At 48.4% G+C, this 24,140-nt stretch overlaps 6 protein-coding genes across 6 annotated transcripts; 5 read left to right on the top strand and 1 right to left on the bottom strand.

Annotated features, from left to right (window-relative positions):
- Positions 1-846: 846 nt before the first annotated feature.
- Positions 847-5,177, top strand: GLAREA_05670 (EF-hand; the record flags this gene model as incomplete). The annotated part of the gene is made up of 4 exons (XM_008078959.1): positions 847-862; positions 1,022-1,173; positions 1,258-5,097; positions 5,148-5,177. 4 exons carry the CDS (start codon positions 847-849, stop codon positions 5,175-5,177), a joined length of 4,038 nt encoding a protein of 1,345 aa, XP_008077150.1.
- Positions 5,178-5,504: 327 nt separating this feature from the next.
- GLAREA_05669 (Protein kinase-like (PK-like)) lies at positions 5,505-6,596 on the top strand (the record flags this gene model as incomplete). Its single annotated transcript, XM_008078958.1, has 3 exons — positions 5,505-5,691; positions 5,749-6,442; positions 6,491-6,596. The coding sequence occupies 3 exons, from the start codon at positions 5,505-5,507 to the stop codon at positions 6,594-6,596; spliced, it is 987 nt and encodes a 328-aa protein (XP_008077149.1).
- Positions 6,597-6,797: 201 nt separating this feature from the next.
- On the top strand, positions 6,798-7,832 carry GLAREA_05668 (Ribonuclease H-like protein; the record flags this gene model as incomplete). The annotated part of the gene is made up of 1 exon (XM_008078957.1): positions 6,798-7,832. One exon carries the CDS (start codon positions 6,798-6,800, stop codon positions 7,830-7,832), a length of 1,035 nt encoding a protein of 344 aa, XP_008077148.1.
- Positions 7,833-8,152: 320 nt separating this feature from the next.
- Positions 8,153-10,878, bottom strand: GLAREA_05667 (WD40 repeat-like protein; the record flags this gene model as incomplete). Its single annotated transcript, XM_008078956.1, has 3 exons — positions 8,153-8,166; positions 8,512-10,114; positions 10,165-10,878. The coding sequence occupies 3 exons, from the start codon at positions 10,876-10,878 to the stop codon at positions 8,153-8,155; spliced, it is 2,331 nt and encodes a 776-aa protein (XP_008077147.1).
- A 284-nt stretch (positions 10,879-11,162) lies between these two features.
- On the top strand, positions 11,163-12,462 carry GLAREA_05666 (Zn2/Cys6 DNA-binding protein; the record flags this gene model as incomplete). Its single annotated transcript, XM_008078955.1, has 2 exons — positions 11,163-11,229; positions 11,276-12,462. 2 exons carry the CDS (start codon positions 11,163-11,165, stop codon positions 12,460-12,462), a joined length of 1,254 nt encoding a protein of 417 aa, XP_008077146.1.
- A 7,378-nt stretch (positions 12,463-19,840) lies between these two features.
- GLAREA_05665 (uncharacterized protein) lies at positions 19,841-21,170 on the top strand (the record flags this gene model as incomplete). The annotated part of the gene is made up of 4 exons (XM_008078954.1): positions 19,841-19,942; positions 19,996-20,023; positions 20,077-20,635; positions 20,687-21,170. The coding sequence occupies 4 exons, from the start codon at positions 19,841-19,843 to the stop codon at positions 21,168-21,170; spliced, it is 1,173 nt and encodes a 390-aa protein (XP_008077145.1).
- Positions 21,171-24,140: the final 2,970 nt, after the last annotated feature.

Raw genomic sequence — 24,140 nt, 5'->3', positions numbered from 1 at the left:
GTAGCTATTCATGTGATTATTCTGTCACAGGCATATTGTAGCCCTCGAGTACAGATGATTTCCGGCGGCTATGATGCATCTTCACCGCGATATCGAGTGAGACGAAATCTCCATATCGATTGAACTCAAGAAATACCTAATCAGAATTGGACCTTTTTTCTATGTGACATGCATCTCCAATTGCAATCGTACGAACTGCATCTTCACAACACATTACTGGATCGGCTGACATGGGCGAAGCTATCCGCATAGTGTTGATGGTTGATACCCCACGTCTAGATGTTCACAAGTCTTTTGGTTGGGTTGCATTGCATATGTTTCGTGGATTCGAGCTTGCTATTTGTCGGGCAGCGACGTATGAAGTACCACCTCTGAATGGACTTGACAATTGAACCATTCACACGACCGCGCAAACGCAGGTGACGTGAGCTACCGCCTCACTTGGCTGCAAAGGCTGATGGAGACTGCATCCGAAAATGATCATGTTTAGGCTCGAAGGGTCCGAATGGATGCTCTTGTGAGAATGTGGATGGGTGATGTTGCTGAAAATACAAAATAGCTCGTGTTACTTCAGGGATTCTCCACTTTCCCTTCAAGATTGTCTGGGGCGGGCTGGGCCAATCACATTGACTGCTCGCTTCAGCCGGAAGCTGGCTTCGAGCAACGGCCGACTTCATCAACAACACCAATACCTTTCTACGCAAGACAATAGTCCACGAGAAGTATTTGTTTTCCACGAACCTTGCATTGCGATCGCGAGATATACCTGCAGCTTGACATTCGAATTCGAGCCCTCCATCGCTCCTGTGTAGCTATCAAACCGGTCGACGGAGAAGAGGAGGCGCCATGGCGGAAGATCCAAGTAAGAGCTTCCTTGATCACGAATTCGGGAACAGAACATTGTGATGCCGAATTGAATGACATATATACGGTCTCTCAGAGCTCGACAAAGCTTGTGGGCCTTCGATGGACTTGGAAGAGGGAACTTTTTGAAATAAAGAAGAGGCTGACGAATCTACAGCGGCACCAAGCCTCAACCTTACACCTGACGAGAAACGGGTATTCGGTCAACTATTTCGACAAGCTGATACGGAAAGCATCGGGGTGGTGACTGGAGAGGTTGCTGTCAAGTTCTTCGAGAAGACGAGACTGGAACCTCGTATCTTGGGAGAGGTTCGTTTGTTTCTTTCCCCCAAAACCCTGGACAGATGTGCAGAACAGGAGCGCATGAACAATGCTAACATGATGCGATTCTAGATATGGCAGATTGCAGATAAGGAAAATCGAGGCCTGCTCACACCAGCGGGATTTGGGATAGTCTTAAGGTTAATTGGACATTATCAAGCTGGCCGAGATCCTTCTCCCGAATTGGCATTTCAACCTGCCCCTCTTCCTAAATTTGATGGAGGTCTCCCAACCGGAATTAGTCCTACAATACAGCCTCCTCCTGGCCCTCCACCATCCGCACTGCAACCACAAGGAAGCGGCAATGGTCCTATCAGAGTTCCACCGTTGACCCCAGAAAAGGCGACTCAATATGCTGCGTTGTTCGAAAAGTCTGGCGCTGTCAACGGACACCTTCCTGGGGAACAAGCAAAACAAATCTTTGAGCGTGCTGGTTTACCGAATGATATACTTGGTCGGATTTGGACATTGGCGGATACTGAACAGAGAGGCGCTCTACAAGCTACGGAATTTGTGATCGCAATGCACTTGCTAGCTTCCTTCAAGGCCGGGCAGCTGAGAGCGCTTCCAAATATTCTTCCAGCTGGTTTGTATGAAGCTGCCGCGAGGAGGACACCGAGTCGACAATCAACCGGCTCTTTGCAGGGCATCCCAAGACAGTTCAGCGGCAATCCCGCTCAGCGTGCTGGAAGTCCTCTTGCTCGATCATTTCCCCCACCACCTCCTCAGGCACCTCAGCATAGTGGGATGGCTGTTGCAAATGACTGGGCCATTAGCCCATCTGATAAAGTTAAATTCGATGGCATCTACATGGGATTAGATAAAACCAACAAAGGGTTCATTACAGGGGACGAAGCAGTACCATTTTTCAGCGAGTCAAAATTGCCAGAGGAAGTTTTGGCGCAGATTTGGGATCTTTCGGATATCAGATCAGCAGGTGTATTGACCAGAGATGAATTTGCTGTTGCCATGTATCTTATACGACAACAGCGAGGTAAACGTGATGAAAGAGACACATTACCAGCAACACTGCCGCAGAACTTGGTTCCTCCAAGTATGCGAAATCAAGTTAGACCAACTGCTGTACCTACAGCGCCTATATTTGATGCCGCTCCTACTCTTCCTAAATCCGCAGCGGAAGACTTATTCGGACTTGATGCTTTAGCATCGCCTACAACTGCTCCAGTTCCTGCACCTATTCAACCATTATCAACAGGCGGTTCTGGAGCATTTGATCTCACTAACGATCCTTTCGGAAACAGCAAACCCATGACCCCGTCCTCCCCAGCTCGTCAACCTCCAGTTCTGGGATCATCTTCAGTTTTCAAACCCTTCGCTCCATCCTCGTCCTTTGGCCAGTCTTTAACTCAACAAGCCACTGGAGGTTCGAACAACGGACCCATGCAACAATCATTTCAAACTCAACGCTCCGCCACCGAGGATTTACTTGGAGATAATGATCCCGAGGAAAGCAAGAAGTTCACAAACGAAAGTGCGGAGCTCGGAAACCTCTCTAATCAGGTTGGAACTCTGTCGACGAAAATGCAAGAAGTTCAGGCGCAAAAGGTCACTACACAAAACGAACTGGGCCAGTCAAGCGCACAAAAGCAGCAGTTTGAACAACGGTTGGCTCAGTTGAGAACACTCTACGAGCAAGAAGTACAATCAGTCAAGAGTCTCGACGAGAAGCTTACAGCATCACGGAATGAAACCAAAGATCTCCAAACCAAGATTGCAATGATCGAAGGCTCCTACCAAGACTTACAAACTCAACATCGTCAAACAGCAGCGGCTTTGCAAGCAGATCAACAGGAGAATGCTAGTTTGAAAGAGAAGATGCGTGTCATCAACGCCGAGATCACACAGTTGAAGCCGGCTTTGGAGAAGTTGCGGTCGGACGCTCGTCAGCAGAAAGGTTTGGTGGCCATCAACAAGAAGCAGCTCACAACTAATGAAAACGAAAGAGAAAAATTGAAGGCTGAGGCACAGGAGTTGAATCGAAGCATACAGGAGGATACCAAGATATTAGCAGAGCAATCAAGAACTCAGAGTCCAACAAATATCACCAGTCCAGCTCAGGTTGCTAGTCCAGCCCCATCTTCGATGAGTGCCAACAACCCATTTTTCCGACGACATGGAAGCACATCCGAAATACCATCTCCCCCCCTTGCATCGCCAATTCAGCAGACCGACCGTTCTTTTGAGAATGTTTTCGGTCCTGCTTTTGGAGGTACTGTAGCTTCCCCAGCCCTAGGTGGACCTCCTCCTACGACATTTGGTCATTCCGTTGACACTACTCCCGCACCAAATACACTCTCCCGTGCTACAACTGGACATGGTGAATTCTCTTCTCCAGCAACATCTTCCCCTGCCACCTCCCACCGAGAATTACCTACCGCGCAAGCTATCATACCACCTCCACCAGCGTCACGAGAGATCAGCTCAAGTTTTCTACCTTTCCCAAGCCATGAAGATTCTGTCACCTCGTCGCGCCAAGTATCTGCCCCAAATAGCAGATACGGAGAAGATTCTACTGGAGCCGATACACCAACAAACTACATCGGCAACACACCTACAGGATCTTCCTCTGCGGGACCTAACGAAAACGTGAGAGCCGTGTCTCCAAACATCGATCGTCACTCGACAGCATCGCCAGCCAGCACAGGTAAAGAGCCCATGCCAGGATCTTTCCCCGGGGACGTTAATTCCGGGCTTGTAGCTACACCAACGGGAGGGAGTACTCTGAGTGAACAGGCCGCGTCGGATCCTTTCTCAATCAACAACAAAGACCTTTCACGGTCTGCTACGTCGAAAGATGATTTCGACTCTGCATTTGCCGGGTTTGGCGGGGCTGCAAAACCACAAGAGAGGATGAATACTGGCTCCTCTGCTGGTGGCTCCAATGGTGGATTGCAACCGGGGTTTAACAAGGAGTTTCCTCCAATTGCTGAATTGGAAAACGACGATGACAGTGAAAGTGCCAGTGACGCTGGCGGATTTGACGACGACTTTTCACCTGCGTCGCCAGGTCACACCAGACAGATCAGTTCATCTCAGTCACCTACCGTTGCCAAAGCCCCACCCATACCAGCACCAGCTGAAGAGTCAAACGACTTCCTTTCTGCAAGACCCATTGCGGTACAGAATGCGTCTGCCTTGAGCTTAGGCACATTACCTCCCACACCAGGAGCGCAAGCCTCTCCACCAGCATATGACAAGACAATATCACCAAGTGAGACGGCACACTCAGAGGTCCAACAATTCTCGGGACTTTTGCCAACCAGAGAAATACCATCATCACCACCACCAGCACTTCCTCCCACCTCAGTAGGCCAGCCTTCATTTGTGGCGCCGACAACATCTGTCCAACCTACCCCTCCAGCAAAAGTCCCCTTCGGCGACGATTTCGATGAATTTGACGATCTAGAAGATGCTAAGGAGGGGGACGCTGATGATGAGTTTGCCAATACTTCAACCGACCGTTCTGGTCTTGATGATTTCAATCCAATGTTTGACAGTCCACCACAATCAAAGGGCGCTGATCACGTCGCCCCTCAGAACGGCTTTGGCAACGACGGCATGTTTGGAGACTTCACAGCGTCACCACAAACGACTCATCCAAAACCAAATTCTGCTGCTCCTGCTCCTGCCGCAAATGCAGTTAATGATAGCCACGACTGGGATGCTATCTTTGCTGGGTTGGACGGACCTGCAAGAGATCCATCACCAGTGAAAGCCGAAGCGCCTACGAGTAATGGAAACGCGCTTGCCCCAGATAGACCTCAGATTGGCAGGGCTCTTACTGAAGCAGGTGTTCACGATGACCCTATTTTGAAAAACTTGACAGGCATGGGATATGCCCGAAACGATGCACTAGCTGCATTGGAGAAGTATGATTATAATCTGGAGAGGGTAAGTAGCTGGCTCACCAAGAATGCAACCCGGCACTGACATATCGGTAGGCTGCTAATTACCTTGCAAGCCAGTCGTAATATAATGGGGAAGGAGACTACGAGAGTGAAGACGCTGGGGAGGTAATTCTTGACATGTGCATAGGTTTTAAGAGCCATCTGTATTCTTGTGGCAGCATTTAGCAAGTAGCATTCGTTTTACTCTTGAATTTGGCGAAGAGATTATTATTATGACACTACACTTACAGAGTTCGCACTTTTCTATGCTCTGACTGTCAATATGCATTAGTTTCTCACATGACCCCTCTTACGTCAGAGTTGTATCACGCCACTACCATATGAGGTTTCGTTCTATCTATCGTTCACATATCAACAACCCATAAATAGATTCACATTTCTACTCACAAAATGCCTCCTAAGATTGACAAGGCAATTCTCTCAGCCCTCGCGCTCGATGCTGCGACTACCACTATCGCATCACATGGTGGATCGGGCTTTGCTAGCACGCTCAAACTCACGAGCCATAAAGATGATATTGAGAAATTGTATTTTGTGAAAACGGGGAGGGGGAAGGAGGCGGGGGTCATGTTTGAAGGTAAGTCCCCTAATCATTCATATTTTGGGATTTACTTATTATAACATTTAAACATAGGCGAGCATACATCCCTCAACGCAATCCACAACACCATCCCCTCCCTCTGTCCCAAATCCCACGCCTTTGGCACCCTGGAAGACGCGGATGGCGCGTTTCTCGTTACTGATTTCCTGGATCTGAAGGGGAAGGGAGACGGGTTGGCGTTGGCGAGGAAGTTGGCGGTATTGCATACCACGCCTGCGCCGACGCCTGAGGGGTGCGAGACCCCGGTGTTTGGGTTCAGGGTACCGACTTGTTGTGGGGATACGTTGCAGGACAACACCTTCAGAAGCAGCTGGGCGGACTTCTACGGCGAGAATCGACTTCAAGCAGTTTTGAAAGCTGGGGAGAAGAAACATGGTATCGATACTGACTTGAGGAATCTTGTGGAGAGGATGGTGGAAGAAGTCGTTCCGCGGTTGCTTGGGGATGGCCATCTTAAAGATGCGCAGACGGGCAGGGATGTTAGACCGGTCGTTGTCCATGGGGATTTGTGGAGTGGGAATTGGGGACGGACGAGGGAGGGGGAGGAGGTTGTGTTTGATGCCGCGGGAAGTTATGCGCATGGCGAGTTTGAGTGGGGGATTATGAGGATGTTTGGGGGGTTTGGGGGGGAGTTTGAGGGGGAGTATTGGAAGGAGAGGGAGAGGAGGGGGTGGGGGAGGGATGAACCGGTGGGGGAGGGGCGGGATAGGGAGGGGTTGTATGAGTTGTGAGTGAAGAAACATGGGAGGGTGTAACGGGAGGCTAACTTGGATAGGTATCATCATTTGAACCATTGGGCTATTTTTGGTGGGAGTTATAAGGGGGGTGCGGTGGGGATTATGAGGGGGTTGTTGAGGAAGTATGGGGAGGGTGGTGAGTGATGGTATGAAGGAGGAGAGTTTGAGAGATGGGTTTCAGTAAAGTATATCCTTGGTTCGTGAGTATGACAGTTATAGTTGTGGTTGAAGTGGGGCTGACAAGCGGACCGCGTCCCGTCGCGTCTCCCCGAAATAATTTACGCGTCGGCTTTTCTCACTACCAACAATTGCAATATTTGGGAACAATTGCACGCAAACCACAAAATGGCAGACTCACAAATGGAAGAAGATATCGTGCTCGAAGCACCAGCCCCAGATGTCTTCATCGCACCCTCAATCAAACACGAACTCCTCCACTCCGGCGCATCATATACATACTACTCAGACGTCCCACCCTCACTCCTCCCAAAACCAAACCAAGACCCAAACGACGAGCCAGAACTAGGACCACCATGCGCATTAGGCGTCGACGAAGCAGGACGAGGTCCAGTCCTAGGCCCCATGGTCTACGGCCTCTTCTACCTACCACTCCCATTATCCGACCCTCTCCTCCGCCAAACCCACCACTTCGACGACAGCAAAGTCCTCACGCCCACCGTCCGTTCTTCCCTCATGGAAACGCTCTGCACGCCCTCCACAGACCTGTACACGCAGTGCGGCTGGGCCGTCGAAGTCATGTCGGCGCGCGACATCGGCGCGAACATGATGAAGCCGGCCGCGACGTATAACCTGAATGCGCAGGCGATGGACGCGACGATCAACTTGATTCATGGGGTCTACAGGCAGGGCGTTAATGTGAAGGAGATTTATATCGATACGATTGGGAATCCCGCGACGTATCAGAGGAAATTGGAGAAGATCTTTCCCACCGCGTTGGTTACGGTGGCGAAGAAGGCGGATAGTTTGTATCCGTGTGTGAGCGCTGCGAGTGTGTGTGCGAAGGTGACGAGGGATGCGGCGTTGGAGGTTTTGTATGAGAGTTATCTTGAACCGAAGGATGAGGAGGACGAGATGGAGGTTGTAGAGCCGACTTGGGGATCGGGATATCCGTCCGATGCGAAGTGTACGACGTGGTTGAAGAGGAATATGGATCCGGTTTTTGGGTGGGGGAGTGAGTGTCGGTTTAGTTGGGGCACGGTGAAGGATATGTTGGATGCGAAGAACGTTGCGGCGAAGGTTGAGTGGCCGATTGATGGGGATGAGGGACAGAGGTTGACGAGTTATTTTGGGGAGGGGAAGGGGAGGGATGGGGATGAGTTGGGGGGATGGTTTGGTCAATCTGTGGAGGAGGTGTTTTGATCTATGAGCATTGGGATATTTGCTTTAGGGGGTGTTCCCTACACTGCTGTGCTACGGATATACCCCACGGTTGTATTTCGAACATCCTATTTCTCTACATCTTCAGGAAAGGCGTAGGGACAGCAGGTTGCTGAGAGTAACATCTCACTTGTTTACTTCAACACCTTTCGGATATCATGCCCACCCATAGCTTCCTCTCTCGATCTCTTATACGTCAAGTATAGAAAGCAGTTTCGTCAAGGCGGCTCTTCAGCACGAGCAATTGCTTTTACCAATAAAGAAGATCATTTGAGCTGCGATGGTACAGGTGTTTCCAAATATCATGTTTCCCGCTCTATAGGAGTTATAACATCAGAATAAACAAGCCATGATCTGCAATTCCGCGGACTAGAACGAGGAAATGGGGCAGACTCTGAGTAAGTTTGTTAACGACTCAATACTTGAGTGAACTAAGCCTGAACACGTCGATTTCCAAATAAACACAGAGAGCAAAGATCAAACTCGTACCAAGCCAGAGTCGATATAGATTAAGTCACCTCACGAATCCACGGGAAACCCCGTATCCATTGAATCATAATTGTGCTTTGCAACCGAAAACTACATTATTTTCCCACCCAACGCCAGGCTATGCTACATAACAAAGGGCAACTCCCACCCTACATCCACAACCGACACGTACCATCCGCCCCAGCACTAACACACCACGGTTCCTTCGGATGCCAATCGATATCCATGACGCCTAATGCGCTCTTGACCTTATGACCCTTCAACACCTTCACCGGCACGATCGTCGCATTCTCCATCAGATCACTGACAACCTTGCCATGGAAGATTTGCAGGCTACCGTCGTCACTGGCGTCCGCGAAGAGTGGGAAACCACCTTTGTGGTATTTGACTGCGCGGATGGCTTTATTGTGGAAACGCATGGTTTTGTAGGGGCGGGTGGAGAGATCGAGATCGTGCCATAGGAGACGGCGGTCGTAGGAGCCGACGATGAGATTGTCTCCTCCGGGATGGATGTCGAAGGATGAGATCCAGCGGGCGCCGGGCTGGATGATCTTGACGAGTTCTTGCTTTTGGAGATCGTAGCTGCGGATTGTGCGTTGGGTTGCGACGAAGAAGAGGGGTCGGGATGGATGGAATTGGACGGTTTGAGCGATACCGGGTAGACGTCTGAATGGGATTTGTGTGAGATGCTTTGATAAAGTGTGAATAGCGACTGCGCTTCTTTGGGCTGTAGGCGATACTGTAGAGAAGAAGTCTCCTCGGCGATGCCAACTAATGACTTTTACTGTTGTTCGGACTGTGATCTTGATGAGTACCCCCTCATCCTCCAGGCGCGTTCCTGGTCGAGTCCATTTGGCTACAGGTTCCTTTCTAGCACCATTTGCTGTGAGTGTCTGTGTTGCATTTGTTGCATGCCCAAAGCCATGGTCTAGAATCTCTCGGCTAGCAGCATCCGTTTCTGGGTCTACAATCGGTGGTGCGAGGAGATAGATATCTTCTCCAGCACCTGCCGACAAGATGACAGCGTCTCTTCCAGGCCGCCATCTGACAACATTGACAGCCTCATCGTCCCCAATCTTCGCACTCCAGAGTTGTCTTCCAGTCAAGAGCTCCCACACCCGGACTGTACCATCATCACCCCCACTTGCAAGCCATACACCTGAAGGGTCAATCGCCAATGATCTAACACGTCCTTCATGACCGCGGAATAGCGTAGAGCAAACGGTTGGAAATGGCTTGAGCTCTTCTGGTCGGGGTAGCTTGGGCAATAACGACGCTGGGTCGATGTTCAGTCGATTCTTTCGGACTCGAGGAGCCAGATACAAATCCAATGACCGTTCGAATCTCTCGTTGATGAATTTTTCATAACCCGGCACCTTACGCAGCGAATCGTAAGATGTTGGAAGATACTCCTTTTCTCGGTCCTCGGCGTCTGTTGATTCCCAGGCCTGCTTCTCTGCCTTTGTTGGAAGATACTCAGGAGGTGGATTATAACTCATATCGTAACCTGGAGGCGCCATCTTTGGTGCGGGAATATTCATAACGTGATCGGGCCGAGGCTGCTCATCCTGCCATATATCGTAGTGCACTTCTTCATCTTCTTCCTTTTGCTCCTCGGGTGGTCTATATGGCATTATTCTACCTTCCCGTATCGCTCGGACAATCTTCATCACTCTTTTGGCTTCATGTTTCGACGGGAGGAATCTTCGCTTTGGTTCGGGGGCTGCACTGAGTGGCATTTTTTCTTCAATGCCAGTGAAATATTCAACAGTAGCCTACAATTGTTATTAGCTTGAAGCAGTAAAACTACTGACAAAACACTTACTGGATATGGGTCATATCCATCTTCCGGAAGCTCGTTGGTCTGTATCCTTCGTAGAATTTCCAGCTCATCCTGGCTCAGATTGAGAGGTTTTCCAGTCGCAGGATCTGTAAGACCTGTCCATCCTTTCGGTATATCTATACTGTCCAGCAAAGCATCCAATGCTTCTCCCTTTGCAGGCCGTAATATTTTCTTTCCGTTAATATCGTAACCAATATGAGGATATGAATCGTAGAAACTGAGTGGGATATTTCCTATTGTATTCTCGGCGACGGCTGCGTCCGAGTCGTCGGAATCGTAAACGGGGTTGATTTCCTCATACACATATCTTTCTCCTCCATTGGCGTCTGCAACTACTGTATAATTTGGTATGTCTTGCTCGTCCTCGAGCGTCTGCTGGTCCCCTAAGATGCTTTTCACCATGTCCTGTGCACTTTTGCTGTTGACAGAATCTCCATTCAATCCATCTGCTTCTGCTTCCCCGTTTTCTGAAGGAATCTCATCGCTGTCGAGAGCTTCTAGTTCGTCCAGTTCTTCTGCTTCCTCGTCCTCGCTATCTTCTTCTTCGTCCCCGCTGTCACCCTCCGAATCTTCACTTTGCGACAAAATCCCCTCGAGAAGACCATCTCCAAATTCTGCTTCTGATTCTATATCAGAATGTTCCGGAACATCGCGAGTAACAGCTTTGCGCTTTCGATCGAGCGTTGAGGGAGCCATCGTTGCGGATTGGGTATTTCAACTTATTGGCGATCTCTTTGCTTGGGGAAAAATAAATTTGTCGAAGGCTCGCTATCAGTCGGAGCTAAGCTTATCGGCTAGTGCGTCCCCTCTTCCTGCAACACCCTATGAGAGTCGCATGCGCATACTTCGCAGGCCTACCGACGAGCATAAAGCTGTTATTGGTACCACATTATTGCTATTTATTCTATATACTTTGGATGTCTTGTTTCAACATTTGCTTATTTCTCTCGATTTAAATCCTGCTGCTTGTGGCTCCAATCATGCCTCCCAAATCGAATGCTACGTCTCAGGAGAAAACGGTAAAGCATCGAGCCTGCGATGAGTGCAGTAGAGTGCCTGTCATCCGACGGTGATGAGTAACTAACACGCGCAGGAACACGAAAGCTAGCTTGCTCCAAGAACCCAGATGGATGTGAACGATGTAAACGAGAAGGCATCGTCTGCCATTATTCTGAACAGAAACCTATGGGACGTCCTCGAAAAAGGCAGTTCATAGAAACCACACGCGACGACCCCGAACCCGATCCTATAGTCGATTCTTTAGGTCTTGGACCACTACCGTTTGCTGGCGATTATGATTACAATGAAGGCGCACTGCCATATTTTACCAATCAGCCCATCTTAGGCTTTACTGAAGACACTGCAAAGGTGGCTGGAGATAATAACGGAGGCAACATCTGGCAATTTGGAGACCCTCAACTAGTGGGCACAAATCCAATAAGCTTCGACAATTTTGGTTTCGACGATACGTTTCAAGCAGACCAAGGCCTGGAGGCACCTTTATTGCTGGCAGGCAATGGCGATTCTTCGTCGTCTGAAAGCGAGAACAGTCCTCCCAAAATACCCGATCCTGTTTTCAAGCCTGCCGGGCCATGTAGCTGTCTGGCAAGCATGTACTTAGCTCTAGCATCTCTTCAGCAACTGCCGTTAGACGTTGCGAGTGCTCTTCGGACAGTTAGAACTGCGGCTGCTACGGCGGCAACCACGATTTGGTGCCCACAGTGTGGAGCGATCATCGTGGAGAAAAAAAGGCCTGCCATAGATGGATTCCAGAACACCATGCTTCTTGGTACTCTTCTGCCCATTATAGCGCATGGCTATCAGAGGGTTATTGAGCTGATCGATATTGAAGTGGACGCTGCTTTGGCAGCAGGTACCACCAAAACCTTTGAATTTCAGGAGTACGGTGGGCTTTGTATAAGCCAGACCCCCATTGAAGGGGAAATGGCTTGCGTACAAAAGGAAATGATGTTTAGTGCTGTCGAGATGGCTCCTATGCAATGGCGAAGCACAGTTCGGGCTTTATTGAGAGTCGATATATATGGGCATGATGGACTTGGTTACAAATATAAAGGACTGAGAGGCCTGGTCACCGAGATCGAGAATCGTCAACGGACACGTCACGACTGGCTGGACTCGCTTCCTGAAGATGAGTTCAAAAAAGCGGCTGTCGGACCATTTGCCCCCTCCAAAGCAACTTGTCTAGGCGAGCAGACTCATGGCTGCCTTCAAATTTTGGAGATGGCGAGACTTGCGCTTGATAATCTGGTTATTGCGTAGATTCGTACCGTACGGAGATGTGCGACTCTACTGAGTGAGCGTCCGTTCGCTTGGGTTTTAATCCCATGAATGGCTGCTTGAGATGGAGGACGAATGGCTGGCGCATGGGGCTAACTATCTCGGTCCAGTATATACGAAGATTGATAAAATCTCGGTTTTGATATAGAGTTTTGGTTTATGGAGTAATGGCGCTCGGGAAAGCGTAGCAGGATAGCATTATATCTCCACCGAGCATACCACGGCATATTGGAATACAATCAAGACTTAGCTTTTGAGCAACTCCAGCGGTTCTGGAGTGGGAAGCTTTGGTTGCACAAATCTTCAACAAATAAATGGGCTTGGGATAGCAAGTATGCTCGGTGTTCATGTCTGTATTATACCCACTTTAAACAGTATATTCCTCTATATATTCCACTAAATACAAAACACAATTCTCGAGCAATGAGCTGTATATACCTATCTCACACTATCCCGAGTCATCGATATCTGGTTGAATCAACTAAAGCAGCCAATTATTCTACATCCCCTTTCACTAATGTGTGCTCACTCTTGCGGTACACCTCCTTAGGTGAGAATGACAATCTGGTTTATCTTCAAAAGCTCTATGTTCTCATTTGGTGGAAGTAAGTCTACTATATTGTTCCTAAGTCCACCGTATTGTTTGTCCCTTCGGTAAGCGTCAATATGATGATCAAGGAAGGAGTATGGTAAAGCCAGTTTCTATCATTTTTGTACTTAGGGTCTTAGGGTTATCATGTTAGTTTTGCAATGAAACCACCGGTGGTAAATAGGTATTTTGAGGAGCATTGGAGTGGCGCGAGAGTGGAGGTAAAGAGTAATTGGAGGAATGAACTAGTGGTGTCCAGACGAGCTTGTTCATTCATAAACGATAACACTCAGCCGACTAGGGCGAGCACGAAACGACATCTCATGCAATCAGTTAGGATAGTCGGATGTCTTACTAACATTCACAATAGTATCATAGTCAAGAACATAACTTCCTACTGCTCTTTCCCCGACAGACACGAGAGGAAGGGTATCCTCTGTTTCCTCAAGCAATAGTAACAAACACAGCTTGTTAGGTACTCATGTAGTCCAACTATGGTAATTACATGTACCGTTAGCCTTTTGAAGCACTGGCGCAAGCTCAATATACGAGAACGAAGCTTCTTAAGGGTGTGAAAACGTGATTACCAACATCTCTACACATAATTTGCACTAGAAAGCCAACTGCTGTTGTGACGAGATCATCTCCATATGTTGCGACGCTTGTGTGTATAGTTTTGCCAGTGAAAATGGGAAGAGAGATGGAGTAATGAGGCATCAAGGGGAAAGAATATGACCCAGCGTCGTGAATAAACTCGGTCTTCCAACATAAAGCGCTCAGGCTAATTTTGCATAGCATGGCGAAGTCTGCTTTGCAAGCTAGCGAATGAAGAAGATCCGCAAATAGTATCATGACGGTGGGGGTTGGGTTGATGGGAGCAGGTCAAAGATAGGGAAGGTAGGATCGAGTATCGAAACTGTTGAACTTGCAAGGAAGAATTAAACCCAGAAAAACAGTTGTTAAGTTTTCCCGGTTGTTGGGCTTTTCCCTTACCGCCGGGTCACAACCAATATTCCAAATTACAACCTCCCTCCGGATCACCAACAGACTGCGCACTACTGATTCAACATCCTGATACCGCAGCCCCAACTCTCAGAACTCCTCCCCCGCGGTTACCCAGACCGCTCTAACATTCCTTAAGGCTATACGACGATCGCCAGCTCGTTGGTTGAAGAAATAGCCACTCGTCGGGATGCGGTAGTCCGGGCGCTGTCATTTCCATCGCTGGCAATGCCCAACGGGGCAATATATACGAGACGTCGAAGATAGTTGGAGGGGATTCAGAGATTGTTGGGTTGGGTTTCGGCCGGTTTGGTGGTATAGTTGCTGGTTTGGTGGTTATGGCGGCCGACCAACCGGACCTATACTGAATACAGCCAACCAACCAACTAACCCCCTGATAGGATGCAGGAGTAGGTTTCTGCTGTGGCTTAGGTTCGGGAATGAATTATGTTTAAATTCTTTACTTGAGGATAGAATTTGCGTCTAATTTCCTAACTTGTTGATAGACCTTGTGCCACTAGGCCTTTTGAATATATCTATAGCCACCAACAGTTTGTTGGTTTCAAGATACGACATATGACCTCCCTGTGGCCCAACGTTAGCGGGTAGATATTCTTATCTGAAGAACTTAATCTTTATGGGTTTTGTGATCCGTAAATTAATTCTACGAGCACTGTGGAGCGTGTGGATGATCAAATCAAGGAATAGGTGCAAACGCGCAGAGAAAGTCGAAATAGCAGCATGATGCATGGGGCAATGTGAAACTGGCGCTATTCCGCCTCACGTCGTATTCGAATACCTCTAAAAAGCTCCCTTCTTAAATCCCTCGCGTATTCTGTTGTTGAACGAAAACATAGACGAGGTAGGAGGTTTGAAGTGACCGGCTATGCTAGAAAATGATTGCGTCGCGAGGTATGCGCCGCTGACTTTGCGGGACATGTGAAATGATAGGTCAGTTCGTTAATAAATGCCAAAGTCTGCACCTAGACGGTTTCACTCGCGTGCAGACCAAACGGCTTTTTGGTGTTACATCCATTGGAGCCGCGAACGAGCACGTTTTTTGGAGATCAATTTAGAGTGGGTGCCGTCAGCAGCGATCTGGAGAAATTGAAGCTTATGGGGATACAAGGACGTAGGTATGACACGTGTAAGCTGATCTAGAGCCATCTTCAGTCACCAAGGACTAGCATCCAAGGATGCAAGAAATAGCCACAATTCTGACGGATGCCGAAAAGACTCTGCTGGCCGCGGATGATGTCTATTCCAAGAATGGATAATGGTCAAATCATGGATTCGAAAGCACAAACAAACTAACAGACAAACATGCACATTTCTTCCCATGTGAGCCTATCAGCAATCCCAACTACTCCTCCGGTATATTCCTCTACATTAATTCCCCTTTTAGGAATGCTGAGGCGAGGTCGAGGCGTAGAGCACGCCCAGACTTCTGAGGGAACGGTACCAGCGAACATGCACAACTCCCGAACCCGAGCACAACGGCATCGGGAGTCCGTGACGTAGACACAATCCAAATCGAAAGCAAGATGCATGAGATTCTGACTGATGAACAGAATTGGCGGTGGGGGTTGAGTAAGCTCACTCCCCGCAGCTGCAAGATGGATTTCTCACCGTACTTCTGGGAGTGAAGCGATGTGCAACGAAAATAAAGAGATGCCAAAGCAGACAAGAACTTCGATATATGACAGTATACAATTCGTCTGCCGGGCCCCGAAATGCCTTGTCTATGCTGTAAGCAGGCAGCAGGAATTTGGAATTGGTTTCCAGAAAAGAGCCAGTTGGCTTGCAAGCGGCACAGGAAACAGAAATTGCAGAAGAAATAATAACAACTTTCCAAAAACAAACGGATTGCAAAGCATGGAGATAAAAATGTCCGGAGCCGCTTTGCTTGCCCTGTAGTGACGAGAATAATACTGACTCTCTCATAATAGCGGAATCTTTGAGCTGATGTGAGATGGAGAAGAGGTCAAGGTTCAAGGCAGAAGAGAAATGGAGGGAGCCGATGCGGCACGTGACATCCCACTGAGTCCTTCATCGTAACTTCTCCCATTGCTAGTAATCTGTGTGAGTAGATTGTAAAATCGATTTCAGTATTGTCACAGAGTATTCGCCTCTTCATGCGGAAAAAGGCATGATGTTGCAATATAGTTTAGAACTTAATGAGGCAATCCGGTCGAACGCGAATGGAACATGTAATGGAACAATCCCCCGTCTTAGGAACGACATCGCTTGAAGATCTCCCACCTGCATTTATTCACTTTCTCCGCAATAACCAGGGTTATAATTGACTGTTTTAAGAGGAAAGCATTGTGCTTGACGATAATACTGAGTAGCTGTTCTCCCTTCAACTATCGTCCACTTCGATCAAATCTTCAGGCAGCCGTTTAAGATGAAGAAATCATAGACCATACCATTGGCTGAGATATAAGTCCACATATGGCGATTGAGTGCGAGTCAGCGCGGACCATTATCCTCAATTGTCTTGATAAACATTGAGTCTCACTCGTTGTACACTTCTAGTTCTTACAAAGTAATACATCTCCACGTCGTATACACCCATTGGACATCCTTGTCGCTTTGTCCATCCCGAATCCCATGTAACAATTTGCTGCTCATGCCCAACGAGGTCGGTGTCTATCGACGAGTCGCAGAACCAGTTGGTGTCTTGAAGTCTTCCAAATACTGAGTTTCAGAGTTCCGGTGAGAGGATATAATTGGTGGTGCTTAGAAGATGTAGTCCGTAGGATGCAGAAACTTCTAAATTTGCAGATCATCTTCCTCGCACACTACCGAGTATGTTCTTGTGCGACTTCACATGAGACTATACGCTTGCAGCATTCATTGTGCGACAGCGTTGTGCGACCGAACTGTTGAAGCGAAGATTCTTGGGGGTGGCACCGGACGATCGTTATAACTTGAGGATCCGCAGGCCTTCAGGATCACTTGATCAGAGGATTTGTTCGTTCCTGGACCTATCGAGCGTGTTAGTTGCAACGAATTGAAAGATGGCGAGTCGCTTCGTGGTGATCAGAAAGGCGGCATCTCAAAGTGAATGCAAGCTAGACGATGGCAAAAGAGGCGTTCTTTGAATGTCCAAACTGAGGTGGCCAAAAAGTAGAACTCAGCGAAGTATCGTGATATTTGCTCTTAGATGATCCGTCCGAAGATGGCAGAAATGTTTTTAGCAGCCCAGCAAAAAATAACTAGTTCCACATACGCAGAAACCACGTTTTCATCGCCTGGTCGATCTCGCACAATACCCACATTGTCCTTTGTTCTCTTGTACAACAGAGCAACTTTATTAAAACGTGGAAAGAAGCTTTACCAGTAAGGCTCAAACTCTTTGTTTGGGGTCGGAGCCCCCGAACTGCACTGGAAGCTGTCCAGAGAGGTCAAGAAGATGCAGCCCGAACCCGCGATCCTGGAAACAGATCTCCCTGACCAGTGTTATTCTCCCGAACGTGTCGATCATCGATCTCGTGTCACTCGGCTTAGACGGAGCCAGCCGAACATCCTGTCGGGCTCTCCTCCATGTTTGCCTTGCTTGAAGAGGCAAATTGTACATACAAACAGATCGAATCGCATTATTGTCAGCATGGCCCAAGAGAAGGACTCTCAAACGCCGTTGTAGCTGCGCCATAAGGTTCCTTTTGGAACAGAGTTGGAGTTGGTTAGGCTAGTGGGTGGCTGGTGAGCGCACCTTCATGCTGTTGTGGGTTGAGCAGAGTTGGCACGCCCCATCTCGTTACGATCGCTTCTGGCTCGTTTCATGAAACAGACCGCGGTTACTTTGGCGAAAGCGGCTGCGCTGGAGTTTCTTGGAGATGGGCCTTCAGCGGCCCATCTAACTGGTTGTGTCGTTTGTCGGAGGCAACGGATATTCTCGAGGAGAGGGAGACGAGAGAAAGCCAACGGCGAAGAACCAGGGGCTCAGGAGTCAGGGGAATAACAACAACAACAGGGGCAAGGGGTTTAAGCGAGAGAGGCTGAGGCCATACAATCAGTGATTCAGTGGCTCTGAACTTCTGAAGAACAACATCCAATTGGAAGATAAGTACGAGGAAATTGCAGAGTGAGAAATTCATGGGGAAAGATATGGATGCCATGGAGAATCCCACCTTCGACAATGTTCCCTTCCGCATCGGAGACTGGGATTTGGCTTTCTGCTCCTCTTACAGGAAGTTCCGATGCAAAGATGACCGTAATTGCGCTTTACAGGTTTGGCATTGGTTAGGCGTGGAAGTTGCAGTTGCTTAGCACAGCTCCTAAGGCCACCCCGACACCGAGTATTACTGCAGTAGCGCTTGGCTTCCAGAACACTTCGAAATCAAAGATCTGCTGTCTGCCCATACCGCCTCTTCATCACCATGCGCTGTAAATCTTTCAAAGCATAGCGTATTATCAGAATCTTTGCAACCGATACGAGCTGAAATTTGTCAGCAGTGTTACCTAGAATCATCAGGTATCAGTGGCTTGCAGTACGATCGCTGAGCTTCACACCAGATGCCAACTTCGTGCAATGAACGAGAATAACGCAAGCGCTATTGTGGATTGTCTTCCATCGTTTGAAAAGTATTCTATTATTACAACCTGATCTACGGCACCAGCAACAAAACCCGTGGGCCAGTTGGCCGCAGCACACTGGGACCTCTATTGTGGGTAATTAACAGCAATTATTCCCATTCCATGGCCCGCGGATAACAGGATTGTACTGTTTGCGGCCTGTTAACCATGCTATAATGGTATTTCCAGTCATTTTAGCTTGTTTAAGCTTCGATCAAGTCGTCTACCATGGGTCAGCTTCCCTGTACCAAGTACCGTGCCCCAAGTTCCGCCGCCTGCTCCTCAAAGTTCCCCTCTCTCTAGTCTGGGATCGATAGGGGGAAGACTTTGGGTGTGATGTGCGCAGGATCGCCCACGACTACGAGTATTGTCCGTGAGCCCTACGTGACCGGACACCCTGGTTAGTCTCCCCATCATGAAGAGTTAAATGGGCTTAGCTAAGGCCCACTGAGTAAGTTGGGCTGACTTACTTTCCGCTTGTGCATATGCCTCAATCCACATTCTATGGCGCGTCCTCGGCTTCCTGTATCTCTGCCACCCTTTAAGCGCGCTCCGTTCGTTCTTACATCCGGAGGCTCTTGGGATTGACAAAATGCACGCCACCAGAGATAGGAATCCGGATGTGAGGGGAGAGTCTTTTTGAGGATTCTTGCAGACTCAATTAGAAGCGGCGCCGAAGATAGTGGCCAGCGGCGTTAATCGGCGGCTCGCCAACTGAGAAAGTGCCACCACCGCTTCAAGACTGGAGAAAATAGTATGCTACAGATGTAACTGGCAGTTCCGTAATGCTAAAGCCGAAATCCGGCGCCTTGTCCACAGGTAGAAATCGAAACGTGGGGAGCTTGTGCTAAATTCTAAATTAAAGCTTTGGCCTGACAGCAAGTGACAATATAACCGGCCTAAAACAACAACGGTCCGTGAACTAGAGACTGGATTACCAGTATAGTCTTAGTCCATCCAAGGCTGAGAACTAACGCCGTCCCAACCTCGTCTCTACGGCCAGAAAGGGTATCTCGCGGCGTCTGGAGAGGCAGTGGGGGGGAGGTGCAGCGGCAGGATTAGGACAGGGTTGGTCTCACATGGCCCCGGCTTCGACAGGATCTTTGAACAAGTACAAGAGAGCACGTTACTTTCTTCATCTTTTATAGAACCTGCATCAAAGGTATATTACTCTACCACTTCCCCACCATGACACAAACCGCATTCTACAGACATACAAGCCCATATTCAAGCCAAGGCAACTCATACACAATGGATTCATCAGCAGACAAGGAAGAACGCAAGAGAGAGGTATGTATTGCTTTCACTTCTTCTATTCTCATTAACTAACTTTTGATTTGTAGTACAACAGACTTGCACAGAGAGAATTCCGTATGTATTTCTTGCTTTCTTAAATATGACCCATTTCTAATAAATTATAATAGGTCGTCGCCGCAAGGAACATCTTAAGAACCTCGAACAAGCACAAAAAGAGCAGAGCACCGAACAGTCGGAAGAAATCGAGCGTTTAAGATACATGAACGATGAACTCAGACGAGAGAACGAGGCACTTCGAGCTCAAGTGTACGGCTCTTCATCATCATCACACGCAATGTTGTCGGCGCCAATCATGGCGCCGCATGATGGGCGTTCGTACTCGCTGTCTCCTTCAATATCGCAGACTTCTTTATCTGGGGCCGGGAGTCCACCGTCTTCGATGGGTTCAGATATGATGCCTATGGCCGCTCTATCTTTAACCTCATCGATGATGAACTCGAGCATGCAAGCATACTCCGACCCCTCTGCGTTGTCATCTCAACCATACTCTATGGTACATCAATCCGGGCTCCGTCATAATTCACAAAGCTCACCTGAGTCATCAGGGTACCGAAATTCTCGATCTGCAGTGGGATCCCCTTTTCAACCTCTGAGCATCTCTCAGTCGATCGAGGCAGCACCCAGCGTGCATGGCCGCAATAGCAGACTCGGTTCTCAAGCATCAAAGTACGTAGGAAGCACCAGCGCTCTACTATTCCAGTATTAAGACCTCTTCAGCAGCATCATTGCTTCCTACGATCGCAACAAGGCACGAGCACAGATCAATCAGATATTCCAGCCACTATACTCGGACGAAACGATCTTTTCCAACCCAGAGAAACACCTTGCAGTTCTACGATCTCTCAGCGACAACCTACCAGCTTCTTTGAAGCCTAGTCATCGACAGCTTGAGAGCCCGCACTACTGGGGAATAGACATGATCGCGTCGCCTACAATCCGCGAACGGCTTTTGGGTGTTACAAGCGACGTAGCTCAAGGCTTCATCGAGGAAATCGGATTCACGGGACCCGGGCAAACAGATGATGGGCATCTGACTATATGGGGAGATGATCCTTTCAATGATATGTCTTGGGAGTTCTCAAGAGCGGTCTTGGGACGTTGGGGTTGGCTATTAGGCCGCGAGTGGGTGGATAGGGCAAACATGTGGAGAAGACAGAGAGGAGCGGCGTCTCTACCTGAATTCCAGGAGGTAACGGCATAAAATTTTGGTTTACGGTTGCATGGTCATGAAAGCATAGCGATGGCGTTTTGGGCCCTTTGTGGCTGGGTACTGGGGGTCAATCTGCAATGGAAGGCGTTTGGAAGGAAATATGGGTTGGGAAATGACATATATACCACTTGAAATTAAGCATGTTTACGTTCACATTATGACTTTCTTGCAATAGTTGATTTCGTTGTGTTGGGTCTTGAGCTACACCAGCCTTTCACTTGAACAATTTCCCCTCTTCAGCCACAGGTACAGGGACAAATAAAACAAAATCACTTCAATTCAGCGAATGTCTCTTGTCCTGAATTATTGTAATTAACACGTTGATCAACATTTAGAATTGCCACCAAATACCAGCTCGTTTTCCAGTCCATAGATGAACCTCCGTTCAATTCTCTGATTTCGCACGTCTCACACATGGCATTTTAAGATCTGCATTATATTATGCGGCAGCCTGAACTTAAACTCGCGAAGAACACCAGCCAAGCCGGGACCGCACCCGTCGCTGAATTCACGTTCCCGGCCGGCAAAGTTGGCCGTTGGTACTACTGGCATCATCCCTAACTAGCTTATTGCGGCCGACCAGATAAAGGGCCTCCAGCAGCGTAATCGTGGATCGACTTTAGCTGCGTAATTGCAAGGTGATTGCTGCGATTCTACCGGCCAAGATACGTGTGCCGGGCACGGCGGGGGAGGAATTTCGCTTAGAGAGGCGAAGGGTTTAGGGGATTCGATGGTTCATGGTTGCTGAGGGGTTCACAGGTTCGAAACAAATCTGGTAACTCTGAATGGTGATCGAGGATTGGCTTGGGAGTGCTTGAGCAAATGATGCAGTAACGTTGCAAGGAGGGGAGGGAGAGGGAGGGGTGCTAGGAAACTGTGCTCCTGACTCTGTGACGCATGTAATACTGGCTCGAGTTTGCACCTGTTGGGTTTAGAAGCACTTTGGATATTCATTGATTTGTCTATGCATGTAAGTACTCGGTCACCAACAGTTGACCACCCTCTTCAACGCGCTTCAATCACAAAAGCAATTATGAACGGCAAAGTTCATATTGATCATTGGTTCAACTCAAGCTCTATAAGCGCTGAAGAGTTACCAACTATTGAGTTCCCGATAAGAAGAAACTTGTGCTACAGAAGAAGAAGAATGCGGTGTTCCTTCGCTTGAAGTTTCCATCCCTATGCAATCAATGTAACGCCGCTATGTCCACCACTTAAACACAACGTCGATATCACACCTGCGCAAATAATATGCTCACTCACATCTATACCACTCATTGAGATGCTTGTTAACAGGGAAATGCAGGAACTTCAACAAGTCACACATGAGTTAGGTCTAGCCACGCGTATTACTTCAGCACGTTTCAAGAGCTCTCCTTCCCAGTATTGCGGATGTACCGGAGCTACGAGCTTCTGAAGCAGGACGATATTGCAGGAATACGCGTGTGATGGAAACTTCAAAGGCTCCGAATGGAGTCACTCTTGTCGACGCCGCCTGCGGCGCATCCATGGCAGTCAAAGCGACATTCGTCCTCCCTCCGTTCACGACATCACAGCCATGCAGGTGTACAACCCAGCCAACAAGATGATTCTGACATCGGCAGCTGCTATCTTTCCTGGCCACGATTGAGCCTCTCTCCAGCATTGCATCTTCACTAACAGCTCGAGCACCCAATCAGCATGCCTCGTGCGTAAACATCTACCACACCGCTAAGCCCTGGACGGCGCTTCAAGCACCTCCCCCTACCATTCGATGGCGCTTCCAGACACCTTCCTTCGCGGCACAATGCCTCGAGTCTGCTGGCCCTATCAAAATCTCCGTTCCCAACCAACTGAACGAACAACCTTCTGCAACACCCTGCCGAACCCATGCCGTACGCCGTTCCCCATACCAAGGGCGATTTGCGCTCTTCAGGCCTGTTTATCCGGCGTTACATCGTCTTGCGACTTGAAAACCCTTGGTACTTGCCATGTGGCACAATCGTGATGCTGTGACCTGCTCACTTAAGCATCATAAATTAACCATGATTAAAAGAAGAGTGCTTAACTCCGAGCGAGACCAGGAATCTTCTAGGAGTTAAACTCTGAGCTTCACGTAATTGTCTATTCATATACACAGCAGGACGACTACTATCGTAGGAATTCTTCCATTGCGTCTATATATGGTGGGCTCTTCCTATTGGCATTGCTGCTCCCCAATAGTCTAAACATCCCGCTCCACTTCAATCACGGCGTGGAATTCCGTTACTGAAATAACACTTCGCTCATTAGAATCTTCCGAACAATATCTATTGTTGTTTGCTCAGATTTACTTCCCTTGAAATGCAACTTCGGAAGAGTCTAGACCACCGATCCAAGATATCTTCCACCCTCGTTCTCAAATCCTTTGAGGCGTTGCGGAAAAGAAACGAGTTTTCCCATTCGCGAGCCTAAGCGCTATTTGATATCCAATTCTTGATTCTGATGCGTTTTGGCGTCAGTAGTGCTGACCATAACAAATTCGGAGCGCAAATTGGACGCCGGAGACTTTTCGGACACAAAGAATTTTCATTTGACCGCGGCGCGGTGCACATGGGATGAAGCTGTCAGCTTGCAACGACAAAAGAAAGAGACAGAAACCGCTGACATGGAAGCGGGTGGTTGGAAAGCCATCAGCCAGAGTCCTGGAATCTCACATGGCGGCTTGCAGTGGTCATACTCGGTGTTCCAATGGCAAAAGACGTGATATCAAAAACGAATAACACTTAATTTGATATGCGATCTCAGATTTCGTTTCATCAGACATACGGAGTAAAAAGCCGTACGGTAGCCTTCAACCTTGTCTCCACAATCCACACATTATTTCCCAACTTAAAATCCACATCATATCATCTCCACTAGTAGGGCCACTACCCATATCCCATACGGTCCGAATATCGTAAACTACCCAATAAAGCATAGCCAGTTCCATGTAAGCTTAAA

Source organism: Glarea lozoyensis, assembly GCF_000409485.1.
Source record: "Glarea lozoyensis ATCC 20868 chromosome Unknown GLAREA10, whole genome shotgun sequence".
Lineage (NCBI taxonomy): Eukaryota > Fungi > Ascomycota > Leotiomycetes > Helotiales > Helotiaceae > Glarea > Glarea lozoyensis.
This window is presented reverse-complemented; position numbering and strand designations above follow the sequence as displayed.